The following is a 19,983-nucleotide window of genomic DNA, read 5'->3' as shown; positions in this document are numbered from 1 at the left end:
CTTGTCTTGTTTCGTTTTATGGATTTATGTATTTTCTATTACGGTTCTGATCGTTTGTACTTGGTATTTATTTTATTCCAGATTTTACCATAAAAGTATAGTTTCGATTTCCCTAACAGGTCCAAATTATACATAATAAAAATAGAAGATGTGGGACAACAGATTAAAATATTTTGTTTCATGTAAAATATGGCCATTCCGGATTTTATCAGAAACCTTTAGTTTCGTTTTACATGTCGTTTTTGTGCAGTTGGGCACGGCAAAACGAACCCACTGGTAAACATATTAGCTCTATTAACGGCGCGTTTCTCAATTTTCTAGAGAGAAAAAAGCTTTAAAAAATACCACCGTGAAAGTCTATTGATCTAGATCATAAGACATCGTTAGGGTGGGGGCTGGGGCCCAACAAGTGAGATATAAACCCCAGTGATACCTTCTTCAGTTCAGCAGAGATTGATTCATTTACAATGTCTTTGTACAAAATCAAAAGGATATAGATTTTGAAACGTTCTTAGCACCTCTTCAAATTCTGAGCTCCAGCACTAATTCATTCCTGGCGACGGGGCTGGACTCAATACGACAATACTTGCTTGTAAATTTGGTTGATAGTAGGACAGGTTTCGATTGGATTTTAAGGAAACCCTTCTTTGGCCATGATGAAACCTGTCATGCATATATACAGTGGTGTAACCTATTTTCGTGGATATAAGGATTCAACACCGAATTTTGTCAAAGTTAAAAAAACGAATTTTTTTTTTATGTCTTAGATGTTTGCTCAGATATTCTACAAAATATTTAAAATTGGTTTATTTCGATTTTCTTTATGAATCCTTCACTTTGACCCATATTTCATGAGCAACCAACTCGGCAACGGCGGCAGAATGCGGCACCTATTTTCGTGTACAATGTTTGATCTATAAATATGTCTAGAAAAACACGGTGTATGGATACCGGGTGGTATAATTAACTTCTCTTAGTATTTATCTTTAATATCAATTCATTTTAATTAGTGACAATTCGTTCAAAGAACCACGATTTAAAAAAAAATAGTGACTGACAAAATAAGATACGTAGCGTGATTTATTGCTAAAAGTCACTGAAACAACATAAGAATATGGTCCACTTTGTGTTCCATAGAAATTTTCTGCTGACACGGAATCCGCTAGTTGATCACGTGACTTCATTCGTTGGACTACATTCTAGCAGACGACTTGGAATTCCGATTACCGCTTGGGATTATAAGGAAATTCGGCCGATAAAAAATGGTGACGTTTGGTAATAACTGAAATCCACCATTTTGTATTTGTCAAAGTATACATTAATACATTTTACCTTGCTTGAAACTACTGGATTCATTATACTAGCTGATATTGTAGAGAAAACCCATGTTTATTAAAACAAACTAATGCGGAGGTCGCGCAAGGTCGCTCATGTAAATTATTAATCCTTTTCGGAAATCCACGTATAATAGGTTTCTACGAAATTAGGTTACTTGACTTGTATAACCTGTATTTGTGATGTTTTATTATTGATCTGGGTATAAGATATAGCTCAGTGTCTTAGAGCCAATAATTCGCTTTAAACCATAATAAACCCTTTTTAAATAGGTGGGAACACCGTTTATTCCAATCAATTTTAATGTGGTCCGTCAGGTTTCGAAATATACATGTATGATGTTCTCCCTTTGATGGTAAAACTTTGTTATATAAATCCACATACCAAACGGACAGTACAGAAACTTCAGATGGAACCAATCCACCGACCATTAACTACGACCTCACTACTATATAGCCTAGTCAGCGATATCAGCATCAGCTGGAAGCGACTGGTAACTTTTCATTTACCTTTCAGACTGTCCTAAGATTGAAAAACTGTTACCCAAGAAACTCTTGGCGAAAAATTCACACGTTCAAATGGAATATGTCTGTAGTTTTGTTTATATATTTCTGTTTAAATCAGGGCTTGGCCTACATCAATATCGGTTTCCATTTCAACTGGCTGAGGCCTACTATCTACGTACATAACCTCTCTAGTCGAGCCATGCTGGATGGCAGATGATTTCTAAAGGCTTGTGTCCACATACGCGATTTACGTCGAGTTTATTGTTAACCTTATCTTATCAGTGAAGCTTGGCATCAGTATTGTTTCGTATTTCGCACATCATAGAGTCCTAATTTATTACGTTGACTTAATCACGTGAGAAGCTAAATTTTCATGACATGCTTTCCCTGTTAGTAAAAGCATTTTCTTTACATTTCATGGTTTATTTTTGTCAGGTTGTATAATTTGTACAGGTAAAATGTAAGGGTGTGAGGCAGCCATTTTCTGGCATGAACAATTAATTTCCCCATATTGAGCACCAAGAATTATCTCCCATATAGTCTTTATTTACATTTTATTTATTGTGACATCTTTGGTAAAGCCTTTGCAAATTATTAGCAGATTATCATTGTATATTGTCATTTGTCATCTATTAATTGATTCATACACTTTTAATTTTTTTATCCTGTTTGTGCAGATAATTTTACTTAAAATAAGCTATTTAAACCAGAATTCATCGTATTCCTGTGCGAATTAACATAAGACCCTGATCTTTGGCAGTTAGGCCATACCAAAATAATATTCCGTTCGTCGGGAATTCCGTACCCGATTTTAAAAAATAGTATTCCGTATCAAAAGAGCTCCTGTATGTAAAATTTTGAAAAAAGAATTTTTAATTTAAAAAAAAAAATTATATTGCCCTTATGTCCGTACCTCTAAATTGATCAGATAACATGATTGTTTAGCTCTCATTTTTAGTTTCATTTTTATTTCTTTAAGCCTAAAATTTGGTAGCAGGAGTAACAAATTGCGCCCTCTATTTCCGTTTGTCAGTTTGTGGACATCGTGCGACAATTATAGTAGAACATGTTCCAGCTGTTGAAAGAGTGAGTTCGTACAGTAGTTTAGGCCCTTCGCTGAAGCAAGAACGTGCAGTGCTAGAATTAATACATGATTTGTATTTGTCTTTTTTACCAAAATGATTTTAGTATTCAAAATTAGGTCACACCAGAAACTTATTTTGCCATACATGGCGTTTGATGTTGAGCCTGAAAACACTTTTAAAGATGTTTATGATCTGGCATCTGCAGGAATTCAATCGTGCATATCACAGATCCCAGAAAAAGTGTACATCACGGACAATATGGAAAAATCAGGCGGTGTCTTAGTTACACATACGTTGAAAATTTCTCTGTGTGATGAACTGAAATCCAAGTTTGTGTACTTTTTAATTAACTTGCCTTCTCATTCTTCGTCTGAGGAACCTGTTTGTAATACTTCCAAAAGTGATAAAAATGTGTTCGATTTTATGATGGCATCAAGAAAGACATTAATGTTTCCTGAAAAACCTACACCACCAGTCTTTGACAAAACCTTAACTGGACCTCAAAAACTATTTTGTGATGTGCTAGATTGGTGCAAAACAATTTATGATGGCTGGTCAAAAGACCAGTTAATCTGTGCAAAAGAAATTTTGTGGAAGATTACAAATAAATACTATTAATTGTTATTTTATCTGAATACATTCAAAATCATCCATGCTGGAAAATTTTAATGGTACGAAGGGACTTTTTTTTTTTCAAATTAAAAAATATTATATCGCACCAACCAAATCAATGATTACTAACTTTTAGACATTTTTTTTTTAAAATTAAAAAAAAAATTTCGTTCGCTCGTACCTTTTTTTTTTTTAAGAAATCCCGAAGAACAGAAAATTATTTTGGTATGGCCTTACAGTCGCTGGGTCCACTTTTGAGGAATAGCATCTACCACTTATTGGGTTACGCCAGACGATAAAGACCTATGTCCACACATACGTGTTTTCAAGCCGTGAACACAAGCCTTCACAACGATCAGCAGGGAAATATATTAATATGATGTTATCTCATTTACACCCACACGCTTCCTAAATACCAATTTTTGAATATACATGAGTACGGGAAACACCTTTTGTATGGAATGGCTCATACGAAATTATATTGAATGAACCACGATACAATGACATACGCAGGTATACGCTTTAATAGAAATATCATTAACCTTATATTCGCTGAAACAGATTCCTTAAAAGTTCCTTGAAAAGTTAAAGGAGTCGCAGTGGCTCAGTGAGTTAGACGCTTGCTCACTAACCTGAGGTACAGGTTTCAATACCGGCATAGGTTGAGATAATGCCTTTGGGTTTTTCAACCCGGCTGCCCCTTGAGGTTGAAGGTCGAAGGGGCTGACTTGGAAAAATCGTCTCGTCGTTCGGATGGGACAATAAACTGAGGCCCCGTGTGCTACAGGCTGATACCTCAACAGTTGCCGCTGTCCTGGTAAAATTACCTTATTGTACACTGCATGACGTTGCCCCGCTTCATTGGCCCAACGATACAGAAAAGTAGGACGTAAGCTTCCATTCATTTCATTTGAAGAGTTAAAATACACAACTCGAACCTTATTGGATATATTTCCTAAAGATACCATGACAAAAATTGAAATTTTATTTAGGCTATATTATTACTTTTAGATGATAAATGGATATATTATACGGTGGTTCGTGGCATATTAAAATATGATTGCAAATGTTCAACCTGTATCAATTAATTTGCTTGTTTGAAACTAATCTTACTAAACTTGCGCCATTGGACTATTATTTATAAAGTGATAATCATATTAACAAATTGTCCCTAACTAAACTGTTAACGTTCACACAAACTGTCAGTAGTCTAGTCTTGTTACCAGGATAGTGTAAGATATCGTGAAAGGTGTGGTTTCTGATGGAATTTATAAGAGGTAACGATACATCCTTCATTACATTCTACCACTGGCCAGTAAATCACCTATCAGTGAGACCTGACCATTTATTTATGTTTGTCATTTGGATTGCACCAGGTCACACAGATTAATATATCCATGTTTAGAAATTCATTTTATAGGTTCCTGAACATAAGAGTGATGTTGTTAATTTGTTTCGCGATTCTTGGTAAACTGATAGGAATCAATAACGCAGGTATGATTTACATTTTTATATAATATTTCAATGATATACCAGAAAGTTTATGAGAATGTTAAAAGGAATTCACATGTGGTTTTATCGGCTCATTATATCAGTTTAAGTTACCATACTACATTTTATATAACAACTCTTTTCTTGTCACACCTAAAATCTATTCAGGGTACAACAAATGCCATTTATACAAAATATTGGACAACTATTTAGCTTTGTATTATCTTGTCTTTGTTATACAATCACTTGTTTTAAAACATAGGTTTATTTGTGATCCTCTATTTCTGATCTAAAACTCACAATCGATTGATTATTTTTATTATTATTTCAAAGCATTCATTCAAAAGCAAATGTATAAAGACAGAATAGATATTGTTATTATACATAATATTGTTATATATCCTATAGAACAGTTGGAATAATTTGAAAATAGTTTAATGAAATTAGTTGCTGATTTATTAATAGAGCAATTAAGTAAATACCTAATTTATTGACCATAACCCTATACTATATACATAAATATATATAATCCGATACGCGAGAAGTTAATTAAGATGGGTATTCATTAATATTTATTGACAGTTCATACATTTGTGATATAATAAGATATATATTAATCAAACCAATTGCAGACGATTGATTAGGATACTGGATTGGTATTTTATGCGTCGAAATCGTTAGTAAACTTTGTAGCAGCTATGTTCAAATTATTCCGATAATAAAAGTCAAAATATCACACTGTTTAGATAGTACTTCTAAGAATACATGGGCATAGTGTTGAACTAAACAAGGAAATACTAAAAAGTGTTAAATTTTAAAGCGAAACACTCTATAAAAATACGTGACCAAACCAAATCCTTTGTATTAACGTCACATTGTGACATGAAATTAAACAGTAAGCTATAATTTACATTGTTTTCGAGAAGATACAGTATACTTATTATTATACAATGTAAAGTTATCTGCCATTCCGAGTGCCCATGTTTGTTTTTTCACCATCACATTCACTTTTAGACTTTTACAATTATTTCAAAATAAATTGGCGCACTACTCCACTGTTATATTGAAAACTTTTTTTTAACAATAGATACAGGTGAGTAAATGCATCTGCCACGACACGTTCAGAGGTGTAGACTAAAAAATAAAGAAAATATGATTTCCGTAACGTTCTAAAAATAATTTCAGTTTCGTGATTTCTCTATTTGTGACTAAACCAAAATGGTTTCCACATGTTGCAGGATAGGCTACATATATAAATACATGTATAGCTGAGGTAATTTTCATCAGAGATAATGTAAGACGTTTGTCTATCCTAAATTTTCCACCCATAAACCTTTTGTTTAGGAAAAGAACCCCCGATTTAACTTTAACAAAATATTTACCTTTACTTTTTAGTGATGATGTTCCTCTCAATGTTCGGATAGCCTACCAATGCAGAACAAGAATAGTATTGATATTGAAATCTAAAAAGGGACTGACTTCATTTTCCATATTTTCCAATAATGTTACTGCACTCCTCAACCTTGATTTCACAAATTTTTATAAAAGTTCTCATTTTATATTTCGTGACATTGTGCTTACAATAAAAACGTATTTCTTATTTCACTTACAGGTAACATCTGCCAACCACCAGAACAAATTCACCTCAGCTTTGGAAAATCAAGCAATGAAATGATAGTCATGTGGGCAACTCCCATTCATGTGAAATCGTGGGTAACGTATAGAGAATCTGGCAAACAGGAGGAAAGCAATTCTAGTAGTACCATAGCTGAATTAACACACGATTCCGACTCAGCTTTCAGATACATTCACAGAGCTCTGTTGAAGGTAAGACAGTTCAAGAGATTCAAGAGACGATCACTACAGATTGTTGCATTTTAGTTGTTAACTGGCACTACAGATTGCATTTCAACTGATAAGCAGACAGATAAGACTAGTATTCGAGGACTGTTTCTAATAGATTCTATGCATTTATTCATAACACATTCCAGATTTTGTTTTCATTCACGTGCTGCGATGTCTTTGTTGACTTCTATGTTTTACATATCGATATTCAATGTCTATTTTAACATTTGCAGGATCTAAAAGAAGGTACGCTGTATCAATATGAAGTAACAGCAGAGTGTCCACAAAAGAAGATGACCAGCAATTCCTATAATTTTACAACTATCTCTTCGAACAATGTAAGTCGGCATATAGAATAGAAGGCATAACTACCGCTGCCAAATCTGTAAAACATTCGCATGATGTTCTATTTAAACTTAGTGATGGGCCGTTTGTCGCAAATAATCGGTTGTCCTTCGATTATGTCCTACCGATTGCGACAATCGGTTTAGAACATGAAAAATTGATCAACAAACACACGAACGCACCTCAGGAGGTCACTCTACTGTCTAGTCGGAGACTGGTATGGCAGACGACAAGGAAGAAGGCATAAAACCATAGCGTTATAAATAGAACGAAATGAAAATGAAATGAATGGAGTTTTATGTCCTACTTTTCTGCACCATGTGGGCTAATGAAGACGGGCAACGCCATGCAGGGTGCGATGAGGGAAATTTTGCCAGGACAGCGGCATTAGCCTGCTCTTTTTCGATTTCCAACTGTCGAGGGATCTTTAACGTGCACAGCCTGTAGCACACGGGGCCTCGGTTTATTGTCCCATCCGAACGACTAGACGCTTTTTCCATGTCAGCCCCTCTTACCTGCATCACTGACAGGGGGAAACCGGGTTGAAAAATCCGAAGGTATTATCTCGACCTATGCCGGGATTGAACCCTGGACCTTCAGGTTAGCGAGCAAGCGTCTAACTCACTGAGCCACCGCGGCTCCCCTATAAATAGAACGGGTTTATTCTTAAAATGTGCGGGTTTCATGTCACATTATAATTTGAAAATGCATAGACCTAGTAAATGCGTTTGGAATCACAGAAAATTCATTTTACGGACGCAATCCTAACCGCAGAAGATAATTTTTTTTAGCTGAAATGTTGCGGCTCACAATCGTTTTCAAACCTCTCCTAGAATTTTGACATTGAACTATAGTTAGTGGGGGTGAAGCTAAGTATAAAACCAAAAAGATCAACGCCCTGCCAGTTTTAAAAAATTTCTCCGGGGTCGCCCCATTGGTTCTTCGCGGCGATGGACTACGACACAAATTCGGTGGGGGGGATTTTAAGGAAGACGTACGGTAAAAAGAATTACCTTGTTTACTGCCATTTACGTAGTGTGGCGTTAGGCCTATCCCCTCTATAGCCACCATTTTGTTTCTCAATGAGTTCTATATACTACGTCATATAGAGAGTGCGCGATCTAGTTATTATATGCATCTATGCATAAAACACATTTGTCCCCATATAGGGGGCAAAACAATATCAAAAGTATGGAAATACTTTCTAAAAGTTAATGAGGACGGCCACCCATCAAATACAATCTAAATATGGCATCTGCCATCTGCCGACTTTGTCGGAAAACTTACAAAAAGAACGTAAATTAAAAGAATAACCAGTCAACTCGTCAACATGTCAACCCGTCGACAAAATTTTGTCGAAAAACTCGTAGAGCTATAAAAGTGACTTGATCGAATATTGATAAAGATCTATATAAATTCATACACAGTGGTGTAACCTATATTTGTGCATATAAGGATTTCGTCAAAAATTAAAAAAATGCAGTTTTTTATGTCTTAGAAGCTTCCTCAGATATTCTACAAAAAAATTGGTTTGTTTCGATTTTCTTTATGAATCCCTCACCCTCACCTCACCCATATTTCATGAGGAATCAACTCGACAATGGCTGCTAACTGCGACATATATTTTCGTATACAATGTTTGATCTATAAATAAGTCGAGATACCCAGTGGTATAATTAACTTCTCTTAGTATATATCTTTAATACTATTTAACTAATGACATTTCATTCAAAGAACAATGATTTTAAAAAATAAAATAGTGACTGACAAAATAAGATAAGGAAATTCGGCCGATAAAAAATGGTGAAATCATAACCCATGATTATCAAAACAAGCAAATGCGGAGGTCACGCGAGGTGAATTATTAATCATTTCCGGAGATGCACGAAAAATAGGTTAGCACGAAATTAGGTTACTGTATATAAAAACAATCTTCCTTCTAAAAAAGACTATTTTGGTATTAAATAGACAATAATGACCAGAACACATGTCATTCCTTTGATTTATTTCATAGAAACATTCTATAATTAGCATCACATACAGTCAGGTGTTTGTGGGGTAACATAGCAAACGAGGTTTCAAAACAGTAGTAGAGTACCGTTCTTGAAAATATTATCCTCTTTTGAAATTGTCTGTACATCCAATATCATTAATAAAATTTCTCAAATTATCCAGTTTGTCATAGAGTGATCAAAATTATACACGCCTTTCATTTTTGATTACTATTGATAATGTTAAACACATTTATTTGTGCTATCAGTACAAATATATTTATTGATAAAAATTATTCGACAACAGGTCTTTTTATATGTGAATTTGCTGACTCTCATGGTCTATTTACGCAATTTCTAAATAATTAAAGATTTAAGGGAATAACAGTATGGCTGTTCAACTGGGTAAAACATACCTCTGTTAAGCATCTCCCTCCAGGAAGCTACCTATTTTGAGCCTTCCCTGACCTAAAAACTGTATGAATACTATGAAATTATCAGTTTCCATCATCTATTAATTAACCGATTATTAATCGGTTAGTCGATCGGTAAGGTCAAACCGATGTCAACCGATAATCTATTATGATTTTCAACAGATTTCCCACATAATATTTAAAACTGATCCTCAGCAATGTCAAGACCGAATAAAAGTTATATTTAACAGACTCGCCACTATGATTTTGTTATAAATTGCATGATCTTTTACAACTCACACTCAAATTTTGTATTTTTAAATCAATATTTGGAATTTAATATTTTTATGTGTAATATTTTATTTTATAGAGCGCTCCCGTCTCGGTAATAGTGTATGGAGATATGGGGGTCAGTCAAAATCTCTCATCTTATGTGGATCAGTTGATGCAGGAAATTCAGTTATTGAAGCATCAAGCAGTCTGGCACATTGGTGACTTTGGATATGATCTTCACTCACACGGAGGCGAGGTAAAATATAAAAGTTAGACATATAGATGCAACTGCCAATTTTATACATAATCAGGTTCAGGTGCAGTCGAATGGAATAGGTCAGGTCAGGTCAGGATGCTTTTAACTTCTATCACCTATCAATGAATTAGCATCGTCAAATTTATTTTTCAAGGTTGGCGACCAATTCCTTCGAGAAATCCAGCCTGTGTCTGCTATCGTGCCATATATGACAGCACCTGGAAATCATGGTAGAGTACATTTTTACTATACAAATACTTACCACATACTAGTGGTTTAATGCTACTTTTCTAAATTTCTAAAGCTTTTTGTATTAATTACAATATTAGCATGTCACCGTTAGACTGATATTCTTGTTACCATCCTATGTTAAGTAAATGGGTAATAAAAAACATTCTTAAGTCCCGGCCATTTATCGTTTCAGAAATTCATAAAGATTTTCATCAATATCGGACAAGATTTAGTCAACCTAATACAGAATGGCCAATACCGATAGATAATATGATGTATAGTTATGATCTAGGACCAATCCATTGGATAAGGTACGTACTTTATTTGGAAATGGTTATAAATACTTATCTCTAGTTTTACGTAGAGCCGAAGGACTTATATTACTTCAAAGCTGAAAGGTGTCGTCAATAATGATAAACCATATGCTTACTTCATTTTGACCCTCACCCATTTGATACGTATAATCCCGTGCAATTCTATACTTGTTCGTAACATCTTCGTAATTGTCTTTTCTTGTCAGTTATTCAACAGAAGTTTATTTCACCAAGGATCAGAATTACGTAAAGAAACAGTTCTATTGGTTATTAAATGATTTAGTTAAAGCTAATAAAAATCGTCACATTCGTCCTTGGATTATTGTCATGGGACATCGTCCATTGTATTGCTCTAACACGGACAGTGATGATTGTACTAACAGGTGGTTTTCGGGCTGGGTGCGACACGGGTAAGTTGGTTTATTACTTTCTTATTCCGATCTGCATGTTTAATCCACCCTAATAACTCTGATCAGCCATTGGTCAACGATGTGCTTTCGATGGTTTCTGGTTCTGGTCCTACCTAAGTTGGTTTATTACTTTCTGATTCCGATCTGCATGTTTAATCCACCCTAATAACTTTGATCAGCCATTGGTCAACGATGTGCTTTCGATGGTTTCTGGTTCTGGTCCTACCTAGATCTAATTTGGCACAGTGAAGAAGCGAGTTTACAATGCTTCTTGTGGACAGAGACGCAAGTCGGCTGCATGGATTCATCAGCTGTTCCTATTTATCGGAAATTATTGTAGTTCCAAAATCCAATGCTGTTATTTCTGGACTTCCTATACGACACTGATTGTTCTTAATTGCGAAGTAATATGTAATTATAGCATGTATATAGTTCTTAACTCGCTTCCAATCTTTTTAAATCAGTGTGAACAATCTTCAATTTAGGTTAGAAGATTTATTTTATGCTCAAGGTGTAGACCTCATACTTCAAGGTCATGAACATTCCTATGAAAGAACATTCCCCATGTACAAAGACAGACCTGTGTCTAACAATTATACACATCCTCGTGCGCCTGTGCACATTATATCCGGTGCAGCCGGATGTTCAGAAGGTTCAGATCCAGAGGCAGTTGTGACTAGTAAGTTGATTCAAATTTCTTGATTTTCGTAAAATTGAGGATAACCATACGTGTGTACATGTGCAATGCTCAGCTGATAAAGTGCGATACACAGTTCATACAGTCTCTATTCATAAGATTTTAAAGCTCGTTTTTCGTTTTTGATTGTAGCAAAGTCATATGTCTTGATACCAGCTGTATAAATGTCAATATAATTTTTTTCAGAGTCGTGGTCTGCTTTGATTGATAGAACATTTCCTAGAAAGAACTCGTACGGTCGACTTCATGCCTATAATAACTCTCACCTTTTGTGGGAAGAAATAGCGTTTGATTCACAATCAATTATAGACAGTGTAATGATAATACAGGAAGCTCATGGTCCATTCGATAACGGTGTTGATTGTGACGAATTTGGTGGTGGTAGTCATCCGAGCTGTCAATGTCCATTTGTGTTTCATTTTCAAACTTGTCAAATTGCAGCACCCATTGTGATAATACTAACGTTCGCGATAATCATCTATGGCACTGTGAAGTGTGTAAAACGGAGAAGACTGAATCGGACAACAGAAAAAGTGGAGTATCTTTTAAATGATGCTAATGATTCTGAAGAAGAATCCTGTTAAAGGATATTCTATCAGGTATTGCAAATTTCCATGTCCAAGTCCGTGCATTGAATTTAAAGGGACAGATGCACCATTTTTTGACCAATAATACTTTAGTCTCAGAAACGGAGATTTAGAACTATCCGCATTTTAAGTTAAAAAAGAAGGGTTGTCTTTTCTTGAGACACTACCTTAAATAGAAAAGACATCTAGAGAAATTAAAGGAAAAGAAATTCAAAGTTTGAGATACATTTGAAGGAATTATGCGATTTATGTACATTTTAGTTGTTCTACTATTTACGTATATTCAAAACACAAATCAATCCCACAAAATGCCGCATCTCTTTAAATGGAGATTATTATACACATGAATGATTATTCCATTGTGCCTCCAATATGTTTTAAAAATATTAATTATATTTAAATGAATAAAACATTTATAGACTACCTTTGTGACAAGAAAGATGTGCGTTTTATTGTTTAAATATGAAACCATAAATTACAGAAATTGATATACCTATGATAATCGCAATCCGGTAAGTCAAGATACACAAGCCGACAAAATCAATTAGGTAGGTATGAAAGTCGAAGAGGAACAAGGCAGATATCCAAGGACAGAGCAAGTGCTTAGTTCCCAGTATCCCTTTTGAAGCATCTCTGATCTCACATATACAACGATAAGCATCGTATACCACAAGATACAAGACTTCAATGATGCTTGATAAAGACGAAAGTATCATCGTCGAAATGTCGCAAGTTATTTATTAAAGTAATTGTTATCCATAAAATCGTATTCATATATTCATACCTCAATTACTAAATGCCACTTAAGGGAGTCATATAGAAAACCATTTTTTTGGATTGTTTTATTATATGGGGCTGAATATATTGCTTTCAAGGATTGTATGCTTGAAATAATTGAAATGAAACCATCTCAACATTACGGGAGATTACACATAATAATAACTTAAGCACTTGAAGATCGACTTTCGTAATTAAATTCTTCTTTGGTATATGTCCACATAATCTTCATATTTTAGTTACGACATATTATATAAAATAGATGTGTCTAAATATATTTAAACATAAGATGGAAAAGAAAAGGGGTAATATAGTAAATCACCTATTGCATATCCCGTTTATTATGTGGACAGAAAGTTATTGGATATAAAACTTTTATTTCTGTTACGCCAAAAGGGCAACTGTACGTAATAGAGTTTTCCTAATCAAGGAAATGTGCCTTTTGTTTAAAATTATATATTTGTGTTTTGGCTTACATTGCCTTCCATAGTATTAATGAGTACAGTCACGCGACTGAAAAATATTTCCAATGGTCAAGGATGAACGACTTTTTACTACATCAACAAAATGGCATCGAAAGAGATACCCATTGCCACGTGCCGGCCCTGCAAAGCAACCATGCATTTCACCTTATCTACACAACTCATGGTCGTGGCAGTCATAATTTCATTGTTTGTATCATTATTGTTACTTACTTACTAAGGGGTGTCGGTTTCAAAAGCCTTTCGAAATCTCAAGGATCGGATCTCAAAGTACAAATCACTACACATTACCTGAATGTATATTGCGGTATTTAAATTTGTAAATAGTTTTCTTACCGTGTTACTTTTGAGAATTTTTTAATGGAATTTGGAAATCAAAGTTAGGTACTGTTAGTCAAGGTACAATGATTACAAATTTGTTGTGCAGGTCAAATAGAATCATTTTTGACTACTTAGAGTTGGGTTTCCTTATTTTGATTTTTGAAAATGAAAATGCTAATACTTATTATAGAAAGTAGGGGTGTTCTAATGACTTGGAAAAATACCAGTTTGTATAAGAACATAGTGATATGATTAAGAATACACGATAATTCATTAGAAACACCAATTAATAAATTAGTTTGCTTAATTTGACACTAAACAATATGGATCATGCAGTGCAAATAGATCTCGCATTTTCATAAACTGTTTAGATGTTGGGGTTTGACTAAACGTCTGATATTACAGATAAATAACTTGGAATAACAGATTCTCAACCAAAGACAAAACATAAACTATCCAATAAGCTTATCCAATTGAATTTTGGTGTTTAGAACACTTTTGCACACGAACATTGAAATAAAACACTCTATCTCCTTAGCTGATTTAAGCCATTTTCTCTTCCAACTTTCTTTTTTGTATTTGCCCGTAATTTCGTCTTTGTAATAATGGCTGAATCTGACACATGTAGATTCTTTCCCCTTTACAAAGCTTTCATTATTTTTGTAACGGTCACTGGACATTGCATAGCCTTTGACCACCTACCCACTGGACATTTTCATCTTTATTTTATAAGGGTAGTTCTCATTGCATTAGTTTATAGGATTAGATTAGGATTTTTTAGGAAGTTATCAATTTAAATTATCTGATAACAAACTTACGTTTCATTTGAAAATTATGGATAGGTTAAAGGAGGTGGAGGAAGAGGATATTTTTGGGGTGTGTGTGTGTGACACTCTAGTTCAAAGTGTTCATATCGAAGATGGGGTAACCTCATGGATGAATAATAAATTAAAAGGTAAGTGGCCAAATAAGTCAGAAGATATGGAACGTAGTACTGATAGGTCCAGTAATCAGATTCCGAAGCTATCAATATTTTACGGTGAGTCTGGGAAAGGAGAGGTAGGTTATGATCTCTGGAGATATGAAGCTGATTGCCTGATATCAGAGCACGTGTACCCTGATCATATTAGTTTGCTAGCTATTCGTCGCTCATTAAAATGAGAAGCTGGTAAAGTTATCATGCGTCTTGGAACTAAAGCAACCATTAAAGAAATATTAGCTAAATTAAAAAGTGTGTTCGGTATATGCGAAGAATCCGAATCATTAATAGCTACTTTTTACAGTGCTCGACATAGAGAAGCTGAATCTGTCACTGCCTGGGTATGCAGAGTTGAAGATCTGTTTGCTAAGCAACTGAAAGTGAACATTCAAATCCTTATGAGGCTGGCACTGCGATCCGTCGAGTGTTTTGGCATGGGTTATTAACTCATTTGAAAGATGTATCTTCTCACAAATACGACTTACATCTTTTGATGATCTTGGGGTAATGCGAATTAAATTCGATTTCAATAGTCGAAAATCGACCACTTCTGAAGTAAAACCTAAACAATCAAACATGGTTACTTCTAATCGTTCAAAAGAATTGCAGGAGCTTAAAGGTACAGTTAAGACGTTGTCTACTCAAATGGGTGAGTTGAAGGAAACTGTATCCCAGCTTGTCCAACCTGTTCAACCATCTTAAAGTACGTCCACAAATCACAGAGATGGGAATGGTAGATTTGGAACTTCGAGAAATTTTCGAAGTAATTTTTACACGGGGCCTGTGTGCTGGAGATGTGGTGAAAATGGCCACTTACAGATGAATTGTAGATCAGCAACTCAGCTTTATAATTGGTCGTTCAAAACTTCAGGTGACGTTGAAGAGCAGCAATTTGTCTACAAGATAAAAGAGTTTGATATTCTTGATAAAGTACAGGTTGATCATAGTGATTTGACAACCGAAGAAATAGATCAAGGTAATAAACTGTTATTGAGTTTTAATGATATATTTGCCACAAATGATTAAGGTTTAGGTCATACTTCACGGGTAAAACATAGGATTGAGCTTATGGATGAACGACCTTTCAAACAACGTTCTAGAAGAGAACAGAGGTGAAAGAGCATTTGAAACAATTAATGACATGAGCAATAATTCGTCCATCCCATAGTCCACATTGTCTTTTGCAGAAGGAAGAATGGTAAATACGCATTCGTACGGATTTTCGTCGATTGAATATATGAAAAATTAAGGATTCAATTGCTCTGCCTAGATTTGATGAGGTATATGACTATTTAGCGGGAAAAGCTTTCTACAGTAAGTTAGACATGAAATCTGGTTATTATCAATAGCATTAGAAGAGGAGCACAAGGAACGTACAGCGTTCGTGTCGTGTATTTTGATGATTTGATTAGTTTTGCAGATACATACGACACTTGGAACGACTTAAACTCGTTTACAAAGAATTCGTGAGTGTAATTTAAAATTTGTCATTTCAGGGCTATTTTTCTTAATGTTACTTTTAGCTGTAATGCTGTATGGTTGGTGGTTAATGGTTTTATGGTGTAGTCGATATAACTGATAATAGCGGAATGGATACCGTATTAGTAAGATGGTATATTGTACCGATACAGATCGGCGACTAATTTGTCCATGTAGTATATGTTGGAGGTGTGTGAAACGCACCACGTATTAGATGTATATGTGTAATAAACGTATATAAGTTTTATCTGTAATTATTCCATCCTTCGGCCCGAATCCGTGGCGAGTCCCATTTTACCATCTCAGACTGGGGTGATTAGTAGCTGCGACATTAACATCGTGGGTTATTGGACATATCTTCATTGGAAGGTTTAGCAACAATATCACGGTTATTAGACAAGTACTTATTGGCAGGTTCAGCAACAGTATCATCAGATTATCGGATATGTAATTTATATGTACAAATATTCTTTCCATATCTGTTAATCAAAAAATGTTTTCGTATATTAAATTTTTACAAATTATGTATATAATGTTTGTATATCATGTAATAATAAGTTAATGCACTAAGTTACAATAATGCAAATACATTTTCTTTGCTATTTAATTTATGCAAATATGTCCAAATATACATTAATTGATTAATTTAACTCAAAATGGATTCATAATTTTTATTTTACATTTACATGTAAATATATTGTATATTAATAATGACATAATAATATGCTAAAGCATTGTGTTTCGAACATGTATATGCTAATGCAATAAACTTAATCAATCAATCAATGTCATTAACAGGTTCAGCAACATTGAAGGTTATTGACATGTACTCATTAGCAGGCCCAGCAACATTATCATCACGGTTATTGACATGTACTCTTTTACAGATTCAGCAACATTATCATCACGGTTATTGACATGTACTCTTTTACACATTCAGCAACATTATCATCACGATTATTGACATGTACTCTTTTACACATTCAGCAACATTATCATCACGGTTATTGACATGTACTCTTTTACACATTCAGCAACATTATCATCACGGTTATTGACATGTACTCTTTTACACATTCAGCAACATTATCATCACGGTTATTGACATGTACTCTTTAACAGATTCAGCAACATTATCATCACGATTATTGACATATACTCATTGGCAGGTTCAGTAGCATTATCCATTTCTTCATTATATGCGCCTTCTGGTATCTTACTCGCTTCGCTTGAAATATCTTGATTTTTTTCAGATATTAAGCGGAATTCCATCCTGACTATTTCAGTCTCATTATGAAGAAGAAGAATTAGCATGTATAATTGTAAGGAGCTTCTCTTTGCACCTTGATTTAGTCGGGGATACCATCCCTCAACTTCATTATGTTTGCGGATTAATTGTCCATACACTGACCAATCATTAACATCACAAATGGATTGTCATCCACGTTGACTCCATAGAAGCACAAAAAGGTGACAGGTTTGACAGATGTAGAATAATGATCGAAAGTGGGGTGTGTATATGCAATAACTTTTCTTACAAGCTTGTGATACGAAGCCTTTCTAGACGTAGAATGAGATTTGCAATAAATGTATATTGTTCCACAAATCGTTTAACATAGTTTTACGTCTTTTTTTGGGCGTATTTAATTGTTTCACGTTTGATGAGAATTTTCAGTGAGTCCCACCATATTAATGGTTTACCGTACTCTAGTTGTTGGATATTCAATAGACTCAAATACATAGACAGTATGATTGGTGGTCTGATTCCTCTTTATTCCAAGGACGAGTTATCTCCCTTGAGAACAAGCACACTTCCGTTTCTTAGTCTGATGTAAACTGTAGAAATAATCATTATGAATGATATTAAACTTTGCCTCAATCTTATTATATTATAAGTATCGAACATGGCGCTGCGAGCAACTACAGAGTAGAAAGAAAATAAAGCTGAAAACAACTTCAAAATGAGTGGTCAAGATGAAAATGCCCAACCGGTAGGCAACAATAACAATACCGTAAACAATGAGGTCAGACATCAACATGTCAAACCAGCATCATCCTACAACGTACCTATTTTGGAAGTTGAAAGTGACTCTAAAGGTTCTAATTTTGACGTTTGGGTTCGAAAATGGAATGCCTATATTTTAATTACGGGATTAAATCAACAACCTTTTGACACTCAATTAGCAGCATTAACTCTAGCTCTGTCAGACGAGGCCTTCAAAATATTCGACCATCTACCTCCAGAAGATTGTACATCTTCAGACACAGTCATAAATGCATTGAGAAGACATGTCAAAGGTCAAGTTAATGTAATTATTGAACGAAGAAATTTTTATCTTCGAGATCAATTGGAAGGTGAATCTTTTGATGATTGGCTAACAGAACTAAAAGATTTGATGAAAACTTGTCAATTCTGTGACAACTGTCATGACAGCATGCTACGTGATAGAATCGTTGTAGGACATCATAACGCCACAACTGTACAGATTCTTCTAGCTAAGAAAGACCTTGATCTATCTACTGCTGTTTGCTAACAAAAACAGAGATGAAATCAAAGGCGAATTCTCCTGCAAAATATCAAAGTACAGAAAGTCAAAATCTTCAAACCAATCACACTCAAAAGCTATAGATGTTGAAACCAAAATGTCTTGTGGCAAATGTGGAAAAAGTCAATATCCAGCTGACAAATGTCCAGCTAAAGACAATATTTGTAGAAAATGTTCCAAGAAAGGACATTATGCAACAGTTTGTCGCTCAGCTTCTGGGGAGAATAATCCGAAGAAGTCTGCACCTAAACCTAGATTATCTACAATAACAGCCAGGATAGCTAGAATAGAAAGGTCACCAAGAGTGCAAATTATGATGAAACCAAATCATCTAAAAAAGCAGAATTAAAAATTTCAGCGATGCCTGATACTGGATCAGAAATATCAGCAATTGGTAAAGATTTGATGAATAAATTCAGGATCAAATCTCATGATCTTTTCAAAGATACAGATCAACCAGTTTTTAAATCAGCAGATAACCATGACATAGAGAATCTTGGAATATGCTATGCAACGGTGAAGTTGGGTACCCGAACTATTGAAGAAAAATTTCATGTCTTAAAAGGAGTTCAGGGATGCATCTTGTCATAGAAAACTACAAAAGCTTTGGACATAATACCCAAAGATTATCCAAGACAAATATCACCCGAAACTTCAGAAGTGAAGAAAATTCATCATTCTGCCAAAGTTGATAATAGTAGTACACAATTAAAATCAGAGGACATCATCAAAGAATTTTCAGCTGTTTTCAGCGATGAAATTAAGCCAATGCCTGGAGAAGAATTTACAATTCAACTCACTGACGACGCTGTCCCATTTTGTGTAGCAACACCAAGAAGAGTAGCCTATGCATACAGAGATAAGTTGAAGAAGGAACTTGATGACCTTGTTGATAAGAAAATCATCGAATCAGTTACCTACCCAACAGCTTGGTGTGCACCTTTAGTAGTTACACCCAAAAAAGGCTTAGCCGATATACGCCTGTGTGTAGATCGGTCGCATCTCAAC

General features: G+C 34.7%; 2 protein-coding genes across 2 annotated transcripts; both read left to right on the top strand.

Moving 5' to 3' along the window:
- Positions 1-3,070: 3,070 nt before the first annotated feature.
- On the top strand, positions 3,071-12,388 carry LOTGIDRAFT_153105 (hypothetical protein; the record flags this gene model as incomplete). The annotated part of the gene is made up of 10 exons (XM_009057042.1): positions 3,071-3,480; positions 4,959-5,032; positions 6,642-6,856; positions 7,108-7,212; positions 9,994-10,152; positions 10,307-10,382; positions 10,577-10,694; positions 10,904-11,107; positions 11,593-11,786; positions 11,991-12,388. The coding sequence occupies 10 exons, from the start codon at positions 3,071-3,073 to the stop codon at positions 12,386-12,388; spliced, it is 1,953 nt and encodes a 650-aa protein (XP_009055290.1).
- Positions 12,389-19,015: 6,627 nt separating this feature from the next.
- LOTGIDRAFT_105111 (hypothetical protein) lies at positions 19,016-19,324 on the top strand (the record flags this gene model as incomplete). The annotated part of the gene is made up of 1 exon (XM_009057041.1): positions 19,016-19,324. A coding segment is annotated over one exon (309 nt), but the record flags the coding sequence as incomplete, so codon positions are not given.
- Positions 19,325-19,983: the final 659 nt, after the last annotated feature.

Source organism: Lottia gigantea, assembly GCF_000327385.1.
Source record: "Lottia gigantea unplaced genomic scaffold LOTGIsca_3, whole genome shotgun sequence".
Lineage (NCBI taxonomy): Eukaryota > Metazoa > Mollusca > Gastropoda > Lottiidae > Lottia > Lottia gigantea.
The sequence above is the reverse complement of the archived record's forward strand: the minus strand, read 5'-3'. Positions and strand labels throughout refer to the sequence as shown.